General features: G+C 45.9%; 2 protein-coding genes across 4 annotated transcripts in view; one reads left to right on the forward strand and one right to left on the reverse strand.

The window, feature by feature from the left end:
• The window catches only part of HNRNPA1 (heterogeneous nuclear ribonucleoprotein A1), a 4,782-nt gene extending 1,806 nt beyond the window's left edge, over positions 1–2,976 (reverse strand). For both annotated transcript variants that reach the window (XM_018568891.1, XM_018568884.1), the window contains exons 1-5: positions 2,856–2,976; positions 1,741–1,856; positions 979–1,125; positions 687–897; positions 512–604 (exon numbers count right to left, since the gene is read on the reverse strand). In XM_018568891.1, coding sequence (XP_018424393.1) covers positions 512–604; positions 687–897; positions 979–1,125; positions 1,741–1,856; positions 2,856–2,871 — 583 coding nt within the window. In that variant the 5' untranslated portion in view covers positions 2,872–2,976. The remainder of the gene's footprint in view (positions 1–511; positions 605–686; positions 898–978; positions 1,126–1,740; positions 1,857–2,855) is intronic.
• Positions 2,977–3,344: 368 nt separating this feature from the next.
• The window catches only part of CBX5 (chromobox 5), a 34,112-nt gene continuing 22,729 nt past the window's right edge, over positions 3,345–14,727 (forward strand). Inside the window, exons 1-2 of one of the 2 annotated variants that reach the window (XM_018569002.1) lie at positions 3,376–3,461; positions 12,275–12,308. In XM_018569002.1, the coding sequence (XP_018424504.1) occupies positions 12,284–12,308 (25 nt within the window). In that variant the 5' untranslated portion in view covers positions 3,376–3,461; positions 12,275–12,283. Of the gene's footprint in view, positions 3,462–12,274; positions 12,309–14,727 lie in introns of both variants that reach the window. The other variant, XM_018569009.1, reaches the window with a different exon arrangement.

Here is a 14,727-nt window from a genome sequence, read left to right on the forward strand (position 1 = left end):
CTGTGACAGGACTATGCTCCCTGCCCAACAGTTTCATAGATGGCAGAAGGCACCTACTGCTCCCTCTGCCATCAGTATGCTCCCCACAACCAGTGAGTTCAGGGAACACAGGATCGCTTTGAGACTGGCAGCAGCGCTGTCAGGCAAGTGTAGGGGGAAAAGGTGGTACTAGGTTCTTTTTACCCCAATTCACAGAATGCATTAAGGTAAGAAACACCCAGACCAGACTACTTCAAGAGCTTTGGCCACATGCTACTAATTGGGTGCAAAGGCAACTGCATCCACCTAAACAAAAAACTCAATTTCATGTAGAACATCTACATGAATGGAATGAATGATGCTGTATATGCCTGTCTAGTACCAGGAAATTCTACAATACCAGATAGCAGCTGTTGCCAATATGTTTCCCCCAACAAACCATTACCCCACCCAGTTGTTTACCTGAACTAAAATTAAAATGTATGTGCACTTATGACTACAGAAAACAGACAATACATGGTTTGAGTCTCACCTCTTTGGCTGGCAGATGCTGTGGCCATCTCTTGCTTGGATAAAGCTTTTCTTACTTCACAGTTGTGGTCGTTAATGGTGTGGTATTTCTGAACTGTAAAAAACGTTGGAGGTTATTTGATGCAAACATCCCACAATGAAGCCAAACAAAAAAAAATCCCACACGCATTACTTACTGACAATTTTGTCGACTGAATCATGGTCTTCAAACGTAATAAAGGCAAAGCCTCTTTTCTTGCCATTAGCCCGGTCTGTCATTATCTCAACGACTTCTATCTTTCCATATTGTTCAAAATAATCTCTTAAGTGATGTTCTTCAGTGTCCTCTTTTATCCCCCCAACAAAGATTTTCTTGACTGTCAGATGTGCGCCTGGTCTTTGAGAGTCCTGAAATTCCAACAAAATACATTAGCACTGAAGTACACCAAGACATTGAGAGAACAATCAGATTTTGCCCTCCAGACATACCTCTCTGGAAACGGCTCGCTTAGGTTCCACCATGCGACCATCAACCCTATGTGGTCTTGCATTCATAGAGGCATCAACCTCTTCAGTTGTAGAATAGGTAACAAACCCAAAGCCACGAGACCGTTTTGAGTTTGGATCCCTCATGACCTGTAAACCAAACAGTTACGTTATAAACACTTGACAGCACACATCCATATATATTTAACCAAGCACCCCAGTGATGTCCTATGTAAGCGTCAGATCCTGCAGCACTCCTTACCGGAAATCCCAAAGAGTGTAAATGGGTGCTTGAAATGATAGCAAATGGAGCAGCACACAGAACTTTGAATGTAATTATGTCACCAGCACCACAAACTCAGGTCAGTGCAAATCCATTTAATGATAGATGCCACTTAGAATATCAAGTGCTCTCAGGGACGCACAAGGTCCCCTTCATCAGGCTCAGAGTAGACATGTCTACTCAGAGCCTGATGAAGGGGATCCTGTGCGGCCCCAAAAGTGCATGATATTCACAGTGGCATCTATCATTAAATGGATTTGCACTGACCTGAGTTTGTGGTGCTGGTGACATAATTACATTCAAAGTTGTTCTATGCTTCATACACCCTCACATTAGACTAGAATTAGAATGTTCTTTATGCATTTTAAATAAACTATTTGGGAAAACCATTATGCAGAAACTAGGTTGCCAGAACATTGACGCGTGATGGATCTATACACTAGACCTAAATACAGTGTAACCAAATAGAATTAAAATCTTACCACACAGTCTGTTAGGGCGCCCCATTGTTCAAAATGGTTCCGGAGGCTCTCGTCTGTAGTCTCGAAGCTTAAACCACCAATGAAAAGTTTGCGAAGTTGCTCAGGTTCCTTGGGTGATAAAAGACAAACGCTCACCATGAGAGAAAAGCATGACTAACATGGAAGCTTTCAGACAAAAGTACCTGCACAGTTAAAAGTTATTTGGGATATAACAAGGATGGCGTAAAAGCCCAGCCGGAAATATTGATTCTGGTGTCTGATATTTTCCCCTTTACACTGACTCAGATACAACAGGAAGTTCGAGAAAAACCTCCCCAGAGTAGGCAATTCTCACTTGCCCCAGGATCATATGTACAAACGCTTTAGCTCTCAGAACAGTTTTAGATTTCAACCTCACTTCGGTTAGTGACAACGGTCAGTATGAAAAAAAGTAACCCATAGGGTACACGTCACTTAAACGTCTGACCCTCCCACAACTTATCGATACTACAAAAATGCTGCCAAGAGATCACTTAATAGAGCCAGTTAACTAATCTGTGACATAAATCTAGTGTTCAAATCAAGCATACAGTGACGTAAAGAAAGCAGAAAATCCAGTTCCCTCCATGTTTAGATACAAGAAGCTGCCAGACTGCTACATTGTAGAAACATAAACAACGAGATGCGACACTACGCAATTTAAAAATAAGAAGAAACGAACATAATCCCCGTCCAGTGAGCATGGCCATTGTCCTTGAGGACGCAAACCGAGCTACAATAGTAAAGAGAAGCGAGCCTGAGGCCGTGTGGGGAAGTGTCGATGGCCTGACACAATGGCGGAGCACACGTGGAGCAGGCCGCAGCCTTCCAAAATGGCGGAACACAAAGACACCCCTCCCCCACGTCTGCTGACACAACAGGCCGCTTAACCGTACCGAGCCACAAGGAGGCCCAATTAAAACGGAAACCGACATTACACCATAAAATGAGACCAGAGACATATAATCGTTGTCTAAGACAGAACTCGGCCGGCCGCTCACTCCTAATACATACATATTATTCTACCCTACCAACAAAAAGCAGCCCACGATCTACTGTCTGTACCGTGATAGATCTGCCCACGGCCTACACACTGACCTCAGACTTATGCATGATGGAAATCTATCGATGTTCCTCCGCTCCACTATAGACCACACAGAGCTCTCTCCGACGCGCTTGTAGGGCGTAGACCTGCGTTCAGCACCTATTTACCTCAGAAAAGCCCGCCCTCTAAGCCCCTGATTCGTCCACATCCACTTCCGGTATCCCTGATTGGACGAGCCGATTAATGCGCTCCTTTAATAATTGGACAAGATGAATCCGTCTGTTTGCCCCGCCCAACCCATAGACAACGAAAGTCTTCCGCACTTCCTTTACTCTGATTGGTAGAAGATATCAAATAACGGTTGAGCCACACATTATCGGTCGTGTGTGTGTGTGTTGAGTGGGTGGGAGCGGGCTATGTACTTTGTGTGGTTCGGTGAAAGCGTGTATAATCACCCGCTGATAAAAAAAATATAATGGCGGCTGCATTACAGGAAATGCGCTATCTTCGTACTATGAGGCTGCGAGCGTCAGAGGGCGGAGTTGCGCAGGCGCACTTGGCCTTGTTTTTGGCGGGGTTTGGTGTGCGCGCAGAGTGCACCCCGACAGTGTCGCTCAGCTGTGTCTAGCCGGCGTTGTCGCCTGTCTCGCGCGGGAAGGTGAGTTGCACACATGGATGGCTCCGGCCATTTTATCACCGCCGCCTTACTCAGACCTACACCCGGGGACGGTGACAGCTCCCGGGATTCATTGTGAGGGGACCGAGCCGGACATCAGCGGGGAGAATGAGAGGGTCGAGTGACCAATGACTGCACTAGAATAATCTGAGCGGCCAATGACGGGGTGGAGGGGGGGCGGGGTAAGAGAGAGCTGCCGATAGCAGAGATCAGACATGCGGGCAACGGGGCTTACCGGGAGGACACGAGGGTGGACTGAACAGCCGGCCATTGTTATAGGAGACACATGACCTACATCCGGCTTCCTGTGTCATATCAACCATAGGACTTTTGCATGGAGCATTGTAGTACAATGTCTGCACCCGTACCTGGGATCTACATCATCCCAGTACAATGTCTGCATCCATACCAGGCAACTACATCCTCCCAGTACAATGTCTGCACCCATACCGGGGATCTATATCCTCTCAGTACAATGTCTGCACCCATACCAGAGATCTACATCCTCCCCGTACAATGTCTGCACCCATACCGGGGATCCACATCCTCCCAGTACAATGTCTGCACCCGTACCGTGGGATCTGCACCCGTACCGGGGGATCTAGATCCTCCCAGAACAATGTCTGCACCCGTACCGGGGGATCTAGATCCTCCCAGTACAATGTCTGCACCCATACCGGGGATCCACATCCTCCCAGTACAATGTCTGCACCCATACCGGGGGATCTACAGCCTCCCAGTACAATGTCTGCACCCATACCGGGGGATCTACAGCCTCCCAGTACAATCTCTGCACCTATACCGGGGGATCTACATCCACCCAGTACAATGTCTGCACCCGTACCGGGGGATCTACATCCTCCCAGTACAATGTCTGCACCCGTACTGGGGGATCTACATCCTCCCAGTACAATGTCTGCACCCGTACCGGGGGATCTACATCCTCCCAGTACAATGTCCGCACCCGTACCAGGGGAACTACATCCTCCCAGTACAATGTCTGCACCTGTACCGGGGGATCTACATCCTCCCAGTACAATGTCCGCACCCGTACCGGGAACTACATCCTCCCAGTACAATGTCTGCACCCGTACCGGGGATCCACATCCTCCCAGTACAATGTCTGCACCCATACCAGGCAACTACATCCTCCCCATACAATGTCTGCACCCATACCAGGGATCCACATCCTCCCAGTACAATGTCTGCACCCTTACCGGGGATCCACAGTATTGTGCAAACGTTTCAGGCATGTGTGAAAAAATGCTGTAAAGTAAGAATGCTTTAAGAAATAAAAGTGTTAATAGTTTATTTTGATCAATTAACAAGATGGAAAGTAAATGAACAGAAGAGAAATCTAAATCAAATCAATATTTGGTGTGACCCCCCCTTTGCCTTCAAAAACAACATCAATTCTTCTAGGTACACTTGCACACTGTTTTTGAAGGAACTCGGCAGGTAGGTTGTTCCAAAAATCTTGGAGAACTAACCACAGATCTTCTGTGGATGTCGGTTGCCTCAAATCCTTCTGTCTCCATGTAATCCCAGACAAACTCAATGATGTTGAGATCAGGGCTCTGTGGGGGCCAAAACATCACTACCAGGACTCCTTGTTCTTCTTTACGCTGAAGATAGTTCTTATTAACATTGGTTGTATGTTTGGGGTCGTTGTCCTGCTTAAGAATAAATTTGGGCTCAATCACACACCTCCCCGATGGTATGGCATGATGGATAAATATCTGCCTGTATTTCTCAGGATTGAGGACACCGTTGATCCTGACAAAATCTCCAACTCCATTGGCAGAAATGCAGCCCCAGACTTGCAAGGAACCTTCACTGTTGCTGCAGACACTCAGTATTGTACCGCTCTCCAGCACTTCGGCAAACAAACTGCCTCCTGCTACAGCCAAATATTACACATTTTGAGTCATCGGTCCAGAGCACCTGCTGCCATTTTTCTGCACTCCAGTTCCTATGTTTTGGTGTATAGTTGAGACGCTTAGCCTTGTTTCCACGTCTGAGGAATGGCTTTTTGGCCGCAAGGCTGCAGAAAAATGGCAGCAGGTGCTCTGGACTGATGAGTAAAAATGTGAAATATTTGGCTGTGGCAGGAAGCTAATATATTAGCTTTTTTTATCCTGCAGGGTTTTTTAAAATTTTTCTTTTGTAGCATTTTGCATTGGGGAGGGTGTGGGTCATTACATAAGTGCAATGTCCACTTTTAGTAGGTCAACTAAAGTTGAAAGAACCTGATTATATCATATACAAGGTGTTTACCCTGGAGGCCACGTGTCACTATTTTGACCCCTGCAGATAGTAGTAGTCTGTGTTTCCCTGTAATAGCACTGATCTTTAGACGTATTGTGTAATGTATCCCCAGACTATGACGATCACCAACACTTGTATAGCTTGTCTAAGCTCTCTGACCATCTCTTGCTGCCTGTAGTCTTTGGCCATCTTCTGTTGTATGTGTCAGCAGTCTCTGAGAGGTGTATGGAGCATTACATTCACTGACTATTATGTGCGGCCCTGTTAGGGTCTGCATCAGTTGACTACCACTGTTGTATACTATTAGAACTCTTACCACTTTTAGATGTAAACACACAGAGGGGAAATTATCAAAACTGGAGAAGACCAAATCTGGACCAGTTGTGCATGGCAACCAATCAGCTTCTCTCTCATGTTAAAACCTTAAAGGAGAACTATGAGGTGAGTGAAAATTACTCGGCCTCATAGTACGAGCTGACGTATGACAATGAAACTGTCACACGTCGGCTCAACAGATCGGGAAGTGAGCGAACACATACCGTTGCTTGCTCACTTCTCGATCCTGTCCCTGCATAGAGCCGTGCCTGTCACTCACGGCTCCCAGCAGGGATTCCCCCCCCCCTCGCCGCTCTGATCCTCCAGCGCTGACTGGCGGAACAGATGGCTCTGCCTCTAGATAGGCAGAGCCAGCTGTCAATCACGCTGCTGGGTGGATCTCAACAGTAATGTCGGGATCCATCCTGGCTGCGGCGGTCTCAGTATACCGCGAGCTGTAGCTCACGGTATACTGAGCTTTGGGTCACGGGAGGACGCTAGTTTGGGAGTGACCCTGGGGAGAACTATGGGGAAAAGCACTGACCCCCATAGTTCTCCTTATACTGAACAAACTGAAGAGTGAAGTTGATTGGTTGCCATGCACAGCTGCTCCAGATTTTGTCTGCTTCAGTTTTGATACATTTCCCCCACAATTTTATTTTATCCTTTTAAGCTGGCCATGCACCTATTGATTTTCTATAGATTTTTTTCTGTCAGCTAGTCAGCCCCGCTGGCTATTAAAACACCTGAACAATGCCTGCATCCAATTAGATTATTCAGCTATTTTGAGAGCCAGCTGGGCCGACTAGCAAGATACTGAAGCTTGGCCCAGTGGGAGATTCCTCCATCCACACAGTTCCTTGTAATCTTGGACTGGATAGGAAGTTCAGGGATGCTGAGCTGAGAGAGTTGATGCTGTTTGGAAACATGATGACTGTAAGTACTTGGACAAACATTTTAAAGAAATAATTTGTTTTAATAATGAATCCAGATCAAACAATTATACATTGCCCTCCACAGTTTAAGACTACTTTAAGCTTTGAAAATGAAAGATAGAAGCTGAAAACTTTCCCTCTATGTTTATTAGTACATAAGGGTGTGGGTAAGGATACATTAGGAAGCCATAAGTCTTTGAAATGTAAGCAGTTATCACTAAGATAGCTCGGTGGAAATGTATGTGAATGGGTTGAACTTTCCCTATTCTCAGAAGGAAGGGCGGGAGGAATACGTTCCCTGCGCATGATCTACCTTTTTAGTCCAGTGGGTAAATAGAACAAGAAATAATGAAGGGGCCGGACTCTACAATGATGGGACAGATGCCTCCCTGTCCATTATTTTCTATTGATTACAGGCATTTTTATATTGCTGACAATTTACACAGCCCTTTACATACTGCACATTCACATCAGTCCCTGCTTACATTCTAAGGTCCCTATGTCACATGTATACATACAGGGCCAATTAACCTACCTGCATGTCTTTGGCGTGCGGAGTGAAACTGAAGTGCCTGGAGGAAGCCCACATAAGCACAGGGAGAACATACAAACCCCATGCAGATAGTGACCTGACCGGGATTTAAGCCAAGGGTCCCAATGCCACAGTGCAGAAGTGCGAAGCACAAAGCCACTGTTCTCCCCAAGCCTACAATAGTTCTACAGCCCACAGAAAGACAACTTGCTGCATAGCTTGTTGGTTTTGATTTAGGCCGGGTTCACACCTGGGCATTTTACAGCGCTGATTGACGTGCTGTAAAATGCCCAGCAAGTGAAATCCGTCGGAGCGCGCTGAAAAACGCCCTGCGCCCAATGAAGTACAGGAGCTTCTTTTGGGGCGTTTTTCTACGCGTATCCATTAGGATACAGTCTGATAGATTTCAAAAACGCGCGTTTGTCGAGCGTTTCGTTGACCACAAAACGCTGTAAAAACGCGCATATTACGACCGCCCAAGTGTGAACCCAGCCTTACTGGGTAATGGGCCAATGGCTTTGAGGCCATGGGTAGATCAGATGAAGAATCTACATGAGAAGGCTCAGAAGTGTGCAGGTGGTCTATGCAGTCAGTCAGCAAATAACAGTGATTTGGGCCATAAAGTCTTGCATGGCAAGGTCTTGTGTAAGAGGGCATTAACGTGGCATGAAAATCAGGAGTTCAAACTTTAGAATGCATTCAAGTATGTTAGCGATTATACAAAATGTAACTTATTTGTGTATTCACCTCTGAATTGCTGCTGACACTGCCCTTCCTTCTGGAGGGTGGCTACTTTTGTCCCCGTGGGTGATGTAAAGTAGCCACCGCTCCAAGCTTACTCCTGTGATGGACTACAATCTCACGTTTAGTTTACTAATTGGTAGGGATGCACCGATAACAATATTTTGGTACCGAGTACCGTTTTTTTTCCCCCCCGGTACTCGCCAATACCGAGTACCGGAAGTCCCATTCAGGAAGCCAGGCGGTGTATAATGACTCGCCACCTGGCTTCCTGATTAGCTGGGCAGCGTGTAAAGACTCACCACCCGGCTTCCCGATTAACGAGCGAGCTTGAAGCCGGCTTCCTGGCCAATCGGAAAGCCGGGCACTGCGTCATTACACGGCAAGTGACAAGGGAGCAAGGAGCCGGCTTCCTGATACAGGAAGTATCGGGCTAGGCATCGAAGCATTTGGGCGAGTACCAGTACTCGAGCAAATACTCGGTATCAGCACCGCTATCGATACTAGTATCAGTATCGGTGCATCCCTACGCATATTTGTAATGAGATTGTAGTCCATCACAGGAGTGAGCTTGGAGTGGTGGCTACTTTACAACACACACAGGGACCATGGGGAACAAAAGTAGCCACCCTCCAGAAGGAAGGACAGTGTCAGCACCAATTCGGAGATGATTTGAGTAGCTACAGCCGAGTGATACACAAATAAGAGACATTTTTGTTAATAGGGTACTTGGATGCATTTTTAAGATTTAGTCTCCATTCACACCTAGGCGTCAGCGTTTTCGTAGGTTTTATGCGCATTTTAATGCACATCTTTGGAAAAACTTGTGTTTTATACGCATTTTGTACATTTTTACGCGCATTAGAGCTTCATATACAAAGACATGCGTTTTATTGAGCAGATTGAAATGCATTGCTGTGAATGAGCAAATGCGCACAAAAATGTGCAAAACGCTTGTCGCACATTTTTATGCGCTTCCATTGAAGCCAAACCTGCTGTAATCTGCCCGAAAGAAGCTCGTGTACCTTTTTCCAGCGTTCAGCATTTTACAGCTTGTGACAAAACTCTCGGCCCGTTCTCACCAAACAGTGCGTTCCGGCCCGATTCTGGCTGGATCGCATTGTGGCCGGCTCACTTTGTTGTGGGGCGGGAAGGGGTATGGTGGTCCATCGAAGTGAATGGCCCCGTAGCCACACCCTCCGACCACAATGCGATAAGCCGCACGGGAATGCAATGCACATCAATGACTGCGGTAAGTAAAAAAAAATGCTGCAAGCACTATTTTTTTCTCTGACCGGAACGAAGGCATTGATGTGCCACACGTTTCCTTGAGGCCGGAGGACGTGGCAACGGTGCCATTCACTTCAATGGACCGCCATGCCCCCTCCCGCCCACAACAAAGTGAGCCGGCCGCAATTCTATCCAGTGCGTTCCGGACAGAATTGGGCCGGAATGCATTGTGTCTGGTGTGAACAAGCTCTTGGGTGTAAACCGGGGCCATAGGAATGAATGGGGTTTCTTGTGTTGAGAGTTTTGTCGCACTTAGCTTTGAGCATGAGAACGCCCAGGTGTGACCAGGGACTGACTATGTATATATGATTTCTTTCTTTGTTTTGTATTTGTTGCTCCTGCCAGTTCACTTTTCAGCTTCCGTAACAGACCAAGATGTCCAGCCAAAGTGGCAGATATAGGGTTGTGACCAACCATTGAACACTGACAAGGGGGGCTTACAAATGGTCAGCTTGTATTCATGTATGTAAAACCTTTATCCTAAAAGGGGAAAAAAACAACTGTTTCTGTAACTGCTTAAAAAGTGTTAATCGTTTTTTGTTTTTGTATGACAATTGTCCCGCTGAGATAGGGGAAGGGTGGTATTCGTCATTTATATGTAAAATGTATTCAAAACGAAATATGGTAACACGTTTTGTGGTGGAAGGGGGGACTGAATTGGTGCCCGTTCTTCTCCCGATAACAAAACGAAGGCCAGTCACTTAGCTATTGTTAGCCAATGTGCTCATAATAAAGTGGATCTTTAAAAGGGATCCATAATGGTTTGTGGTCAACTTCAGTTATTACCATTTTTCTGTTCAATGTTCAGTTCTTGAATATGGGTGTTATATGGGGGATTTATGTAACTGCTTTCACACATACAACAAACAGTATACATGTATGCTTTGAGTTCATTCTGAATGTTCAGCATATTAGACCTGTGAGTTTCAGTGAAGTATACTATGCATTGGGGTGTCAGTGGAGTGTCTGCTGATCTGGTATTTATGCATGTTTGCTAATTGAGCACATCATATCTAATGAGATCCTAACCTTTTTTTAGAGAGGTTTTTTTGGTCAGTTTTTAGGTTTTTATTAGAGATGCACCGATACTAGTATTGGTATCGGTGCCGATACCGAGTATTTGGGCGAGTACTCGTACTCGCCCAAATGCTCCGATGTGAGGAGAGATCCTGGAGCCGGCTTCCCGGGCAATCAGGAAGCCGGGCAGCGTGTAATGACGCGCTGCCCGGCTTCCTAATTGGCCGGGAAGTACAGGTGAAACTCGAATAATTAGAATATCGTGCAAAAGTAATTGCAGTAAGTGCTGCAAAAGGGGCCCAAACCAAGTACTGAGTACATATGCATGCTTATACTTTTCAGAGGTCCGATATTGTTCTATGTACAATCCTTGTTTTATTGATTGCATGTAATAATCTACTTTTTTGAGGTTGTGGATTTGGGGTTCTTGGGGTTTTCATGAGCTGTAAGCCATAATCATCACAATTATGACAAATCACGGCTTGAATTATCTTGCTTTGCATGTAATGAGTCTATCTCATATATTAGTTTCACCTTTTAAGTTGCATTAGTGAAATAAATGAACTTTGCACGATATTCTAATTATTCGAGTTTCACCTGTAGACTTCATGCTCCCTCGTCACCTCATGACGAGGGAGCATGGAGCCGGCTTCCCGGCCAATCAGGAAGCTGGGCGCCGCGTCATTACACGGCACCCGGCCTCCATGATTGGCCAGTAAGCTTGCCCCATGCTTTCTCGTCACATAGTATTCTCGGTATTCGGTATCGGCGAGTACTGAAAAAAAAATATATCGGTACCGAAATACCGGTATCGTTGCATCCCTAGTTTTTATCTTTTTTAACTGTAGTGAAAGAAATGTAAAGATTGTTGTCATTGTTCCCCAACACTATTTCCTGTTCAGGAGTGGATCTGTTCCTTCCAGGCTGCTGAGTAGAGTTTACAAAGCTTTGGAGAAAGTTTTTCTAATGCTACATGAACGCGTTATAAATGCTTGCCAATCAAACACTTCTGATGCCAGTGTTTTGAGAAGCACTGGGCAAGATTTAGGCCGGAGGTGACGACAACGAGAATCTAGTAAACAATACATGCACTCAGTGTTTATGAACAACCACACAGATCAATGGCTGGTACTGCCACTCTTCACGTGTAACCATTCATGCGAGCGGTTACATGCAAATAAATCTGTGACCAACACTAGACGTAGGCATTTTGGGTCTGGGCATGGTGCTTTTGCAGAGTTTCTGGCCTCAGCTAATCAGCCAGTATGTATGCAGCCATAGCTCAGGACGTAGCTGCGTTTAGCCTCCTCTGGATGCGACAAACTATCCGCCCCAGGTTGTCTGAATGAATGAAGCCTTAGATTCTGGTCTCACTGTACATACTAAATTTTACTTTTATTCGGTCTACGGCATTGTGGGAATTGTGACTGGTGGTGTTCAGTAACATGTCGGTGAACTGTCCCCTATGAATGCTCTATTTGTGAATTGCATATAAATAGCATGAATGCTCCAAGTTGTTTTCTGCTGTAGAACTAAATATCCTGCAGTTTGTTGTAAGTTATGTTAATGGCAGACATGTTTTGATATACCTATTATCTATTCTATGACATTATTGTTCTGTTTTAAGCGACATGTGTATCAGTAAGAACTCTCTCTTTTTTTTCTTCCAAAACGTTTTCTGGCCCCACCTGATTCAGAAGTAGATCATGGACATCACAGAGGCACCCACAGGTACATGAAACTGTCTGCACAATGCGATTGTTCTTTTAAATTCTCTGCACCATTGTTGCCAGTTCCTTTCCAAAACCGTCCTGAAACTATTAACAAAATGGGGTGGTAGAAAAAAGTATGCAGAAATTCTGGATTTGGCAAAGGGAATAGCGTTTTAGGCTGTAGTAATACATGCGTGCTTCAAACTGCTAGTCAGAAAGCATCCTTGGTTTACAGCTCCTCCTATCACTGTGGAAGACTTTATTCCCTGGATACCTTTTGCGGGCAACACTAAAATCAGTAAACGTTACTAGCATGCATCAGTTTGAACAGTGTACCTCAGGGGTGGGCAAATTCATGAAGGTGGGTCTAAACCAGTGGTGGAACTATCGCCATAGCGAACCAGGCGGCTGCTATGGGGCATAGGGGGGCTCGGCCAGGACGAGGAACAAAGGGGTCCCCCTGATGCCGTGCGTGCCGCCTGGGTCGCTATGGCATCGCAGGCTGCTGGCTCTCACTGGCGGCCGTCAGGAGGAACGTGTTGCTGTCCAGATCACTGACAACCTGTCAGTGATCTGTGCAGCGTCGCATTCCTCCTCACAGCCGCTGCTGAGTCAGTGATAGCCAGCAGCTGCGGTGGAGGAGGTGGGGCCTGGCGGAGGAGGAAGAGGCCAGGCCCGGCGGCACTGGTGGAGGTGGGGCCCACCCGCGACTAAGGAGGAAGCGGGGCCCAGCGGTGGAGAAGGCTGACAGGTAAGAGGTGGACAGGGGTGGGACCAGCCTACCTGAGACCCTGCAGAGCCCACCATAGGAAGTCTGGTGGGCTCTGCATGGTCACTGTCAGGTGGGCTGTGTGGGGCCTAACTAGAAATTACAGGGCCCCATACAAAATTTTGCTATGGGGCCCTGTGACTTTTAGTTACGCCCCAGGACTAAACCCAAAAGTAGATATGTAACATATTGTAGCTTACCAGTGGTGCTTGCATTCGTTTTCTTTCTTTTCACCTGGTGATCCTGCCAATAGTACACTTCCTGTCTTTGGGTGTCTACATTCACTCATCCACTGTATATGTGAAAGGAGCCATGGTTGCTACTCAGGCTGGACGTAAAACATGTCTGCCTTTGTTCATCTCTTTTACATGGGGGTGTGGAGAATAGTAGTTTTCTAAAGAAATCACCTTTTTTGCTTGTTTTAGTGCATGTAATATGGACACTACATTTTTGAAGGAAAACCACTTTGTACATACCCGTCTGTTTGCTAACATTTCACACTGCAGCAGACCTGTCACAAGTGATATGTGTTTGGGAGCCCTAAGGGTATGTGTCAACAGACTGTTGTTCACTTTAAAGTGTATCTAAACCCAAATGGAAATGATTATAAATTGCAACTTACTAATTCTTAAATGTATTGGCTCCAATAATTATTTTTTTCCCTTTTATGCTCACCTGGTGATCAATCAGTAAGTCTGTTTTTTTTTTTCCAACCTCCTTTAATAGGCCAAGCTGTCCTTCAGAAGTGCCAGTTAGAGGGTTTAAACAAACCGTTGAACACTGACAAGGGTGCTAACAAAGGTTCGGTTTTATTTATATATTTATATCAAAACTTTATCCCAAAAGGAAGAAAAAATCTGTTTTTTGTTACTGTTTAAAAAGTGTTAGCTGGAATTCAGCTTTAATTTGTTAGTAAAGTCCATTTAAATCTGCTAGAGCAGAGGTCTCAAAGTACCGGCCCGTGGGCCAATTGCAGCCTGCGAACCGGTACTATGTGGCCCGCAGCCAGCTGACAAGTCAGGTACACGGTCACAGACATGGGGAAGTATGTTGTTTTATGTGTGAGGGGAGTATGTTGTTTTATGTTTGTGTGTGGGGGGGCAGAGAACATGGGGGGAGTATATTGTTGTATGAGTGGGGGGGCAGGGGGGGCATCATTTTTTGTGTGGGCGCGCAAGGGGGGGCATATTCACACCTGTAAGTTTAGGTGCAATTGCGTTTACTGCAGCAGGAATCCCTAATCTGGTGTTTACAAGCAGCAGCTGTCACCCATCCAAGTTAATGATCAAATGACCAACGCTGCATGTAAACATCTGCACACCGCATGTAATAGTGTGTGCTTTAATTACATGCAGTTAGGAATCATTCTCCCTGGATGCACGATCGATGCTTAAGGGATAATAAGTATTCAGTTCCTTGCTAGTCGGCCACGCTGGCTCTCAGAATACCTGAACAATGCCTGCGTCCAATCAGATTGTTCAGGTATTTTAAGAGCCAGCGGGGCCGACTAGCAATATACTGAAGCTTGGCCCAGAGGGGGATTCCTCCATCCACACAGTGTAGCGTAGATGGAGGAATCTGTTACACTTTTTCCATCTGACCATAGAAAATCTGCAGATAATCTATAGGGGTATGGCCAGTTTGAGTGTGTTCCTGCTGATGGGTTTTA

Source organism: Nanorana parkeri, unplaced genomic scaffold, assembly GCF_000935625.1.
Source record: "Nanorana parkeri isolate BGI_ZX_2015 unplaced genomic scaffold, ASM93562v1 scaffold33, whole genome shotgun sequence".
Taxonomy (NCBI): Eukaryota; Metazoa; Chordata; class Amphibia; order Anura; family Dicroglossidae; genus Nanorana; species Nanorana parkeri.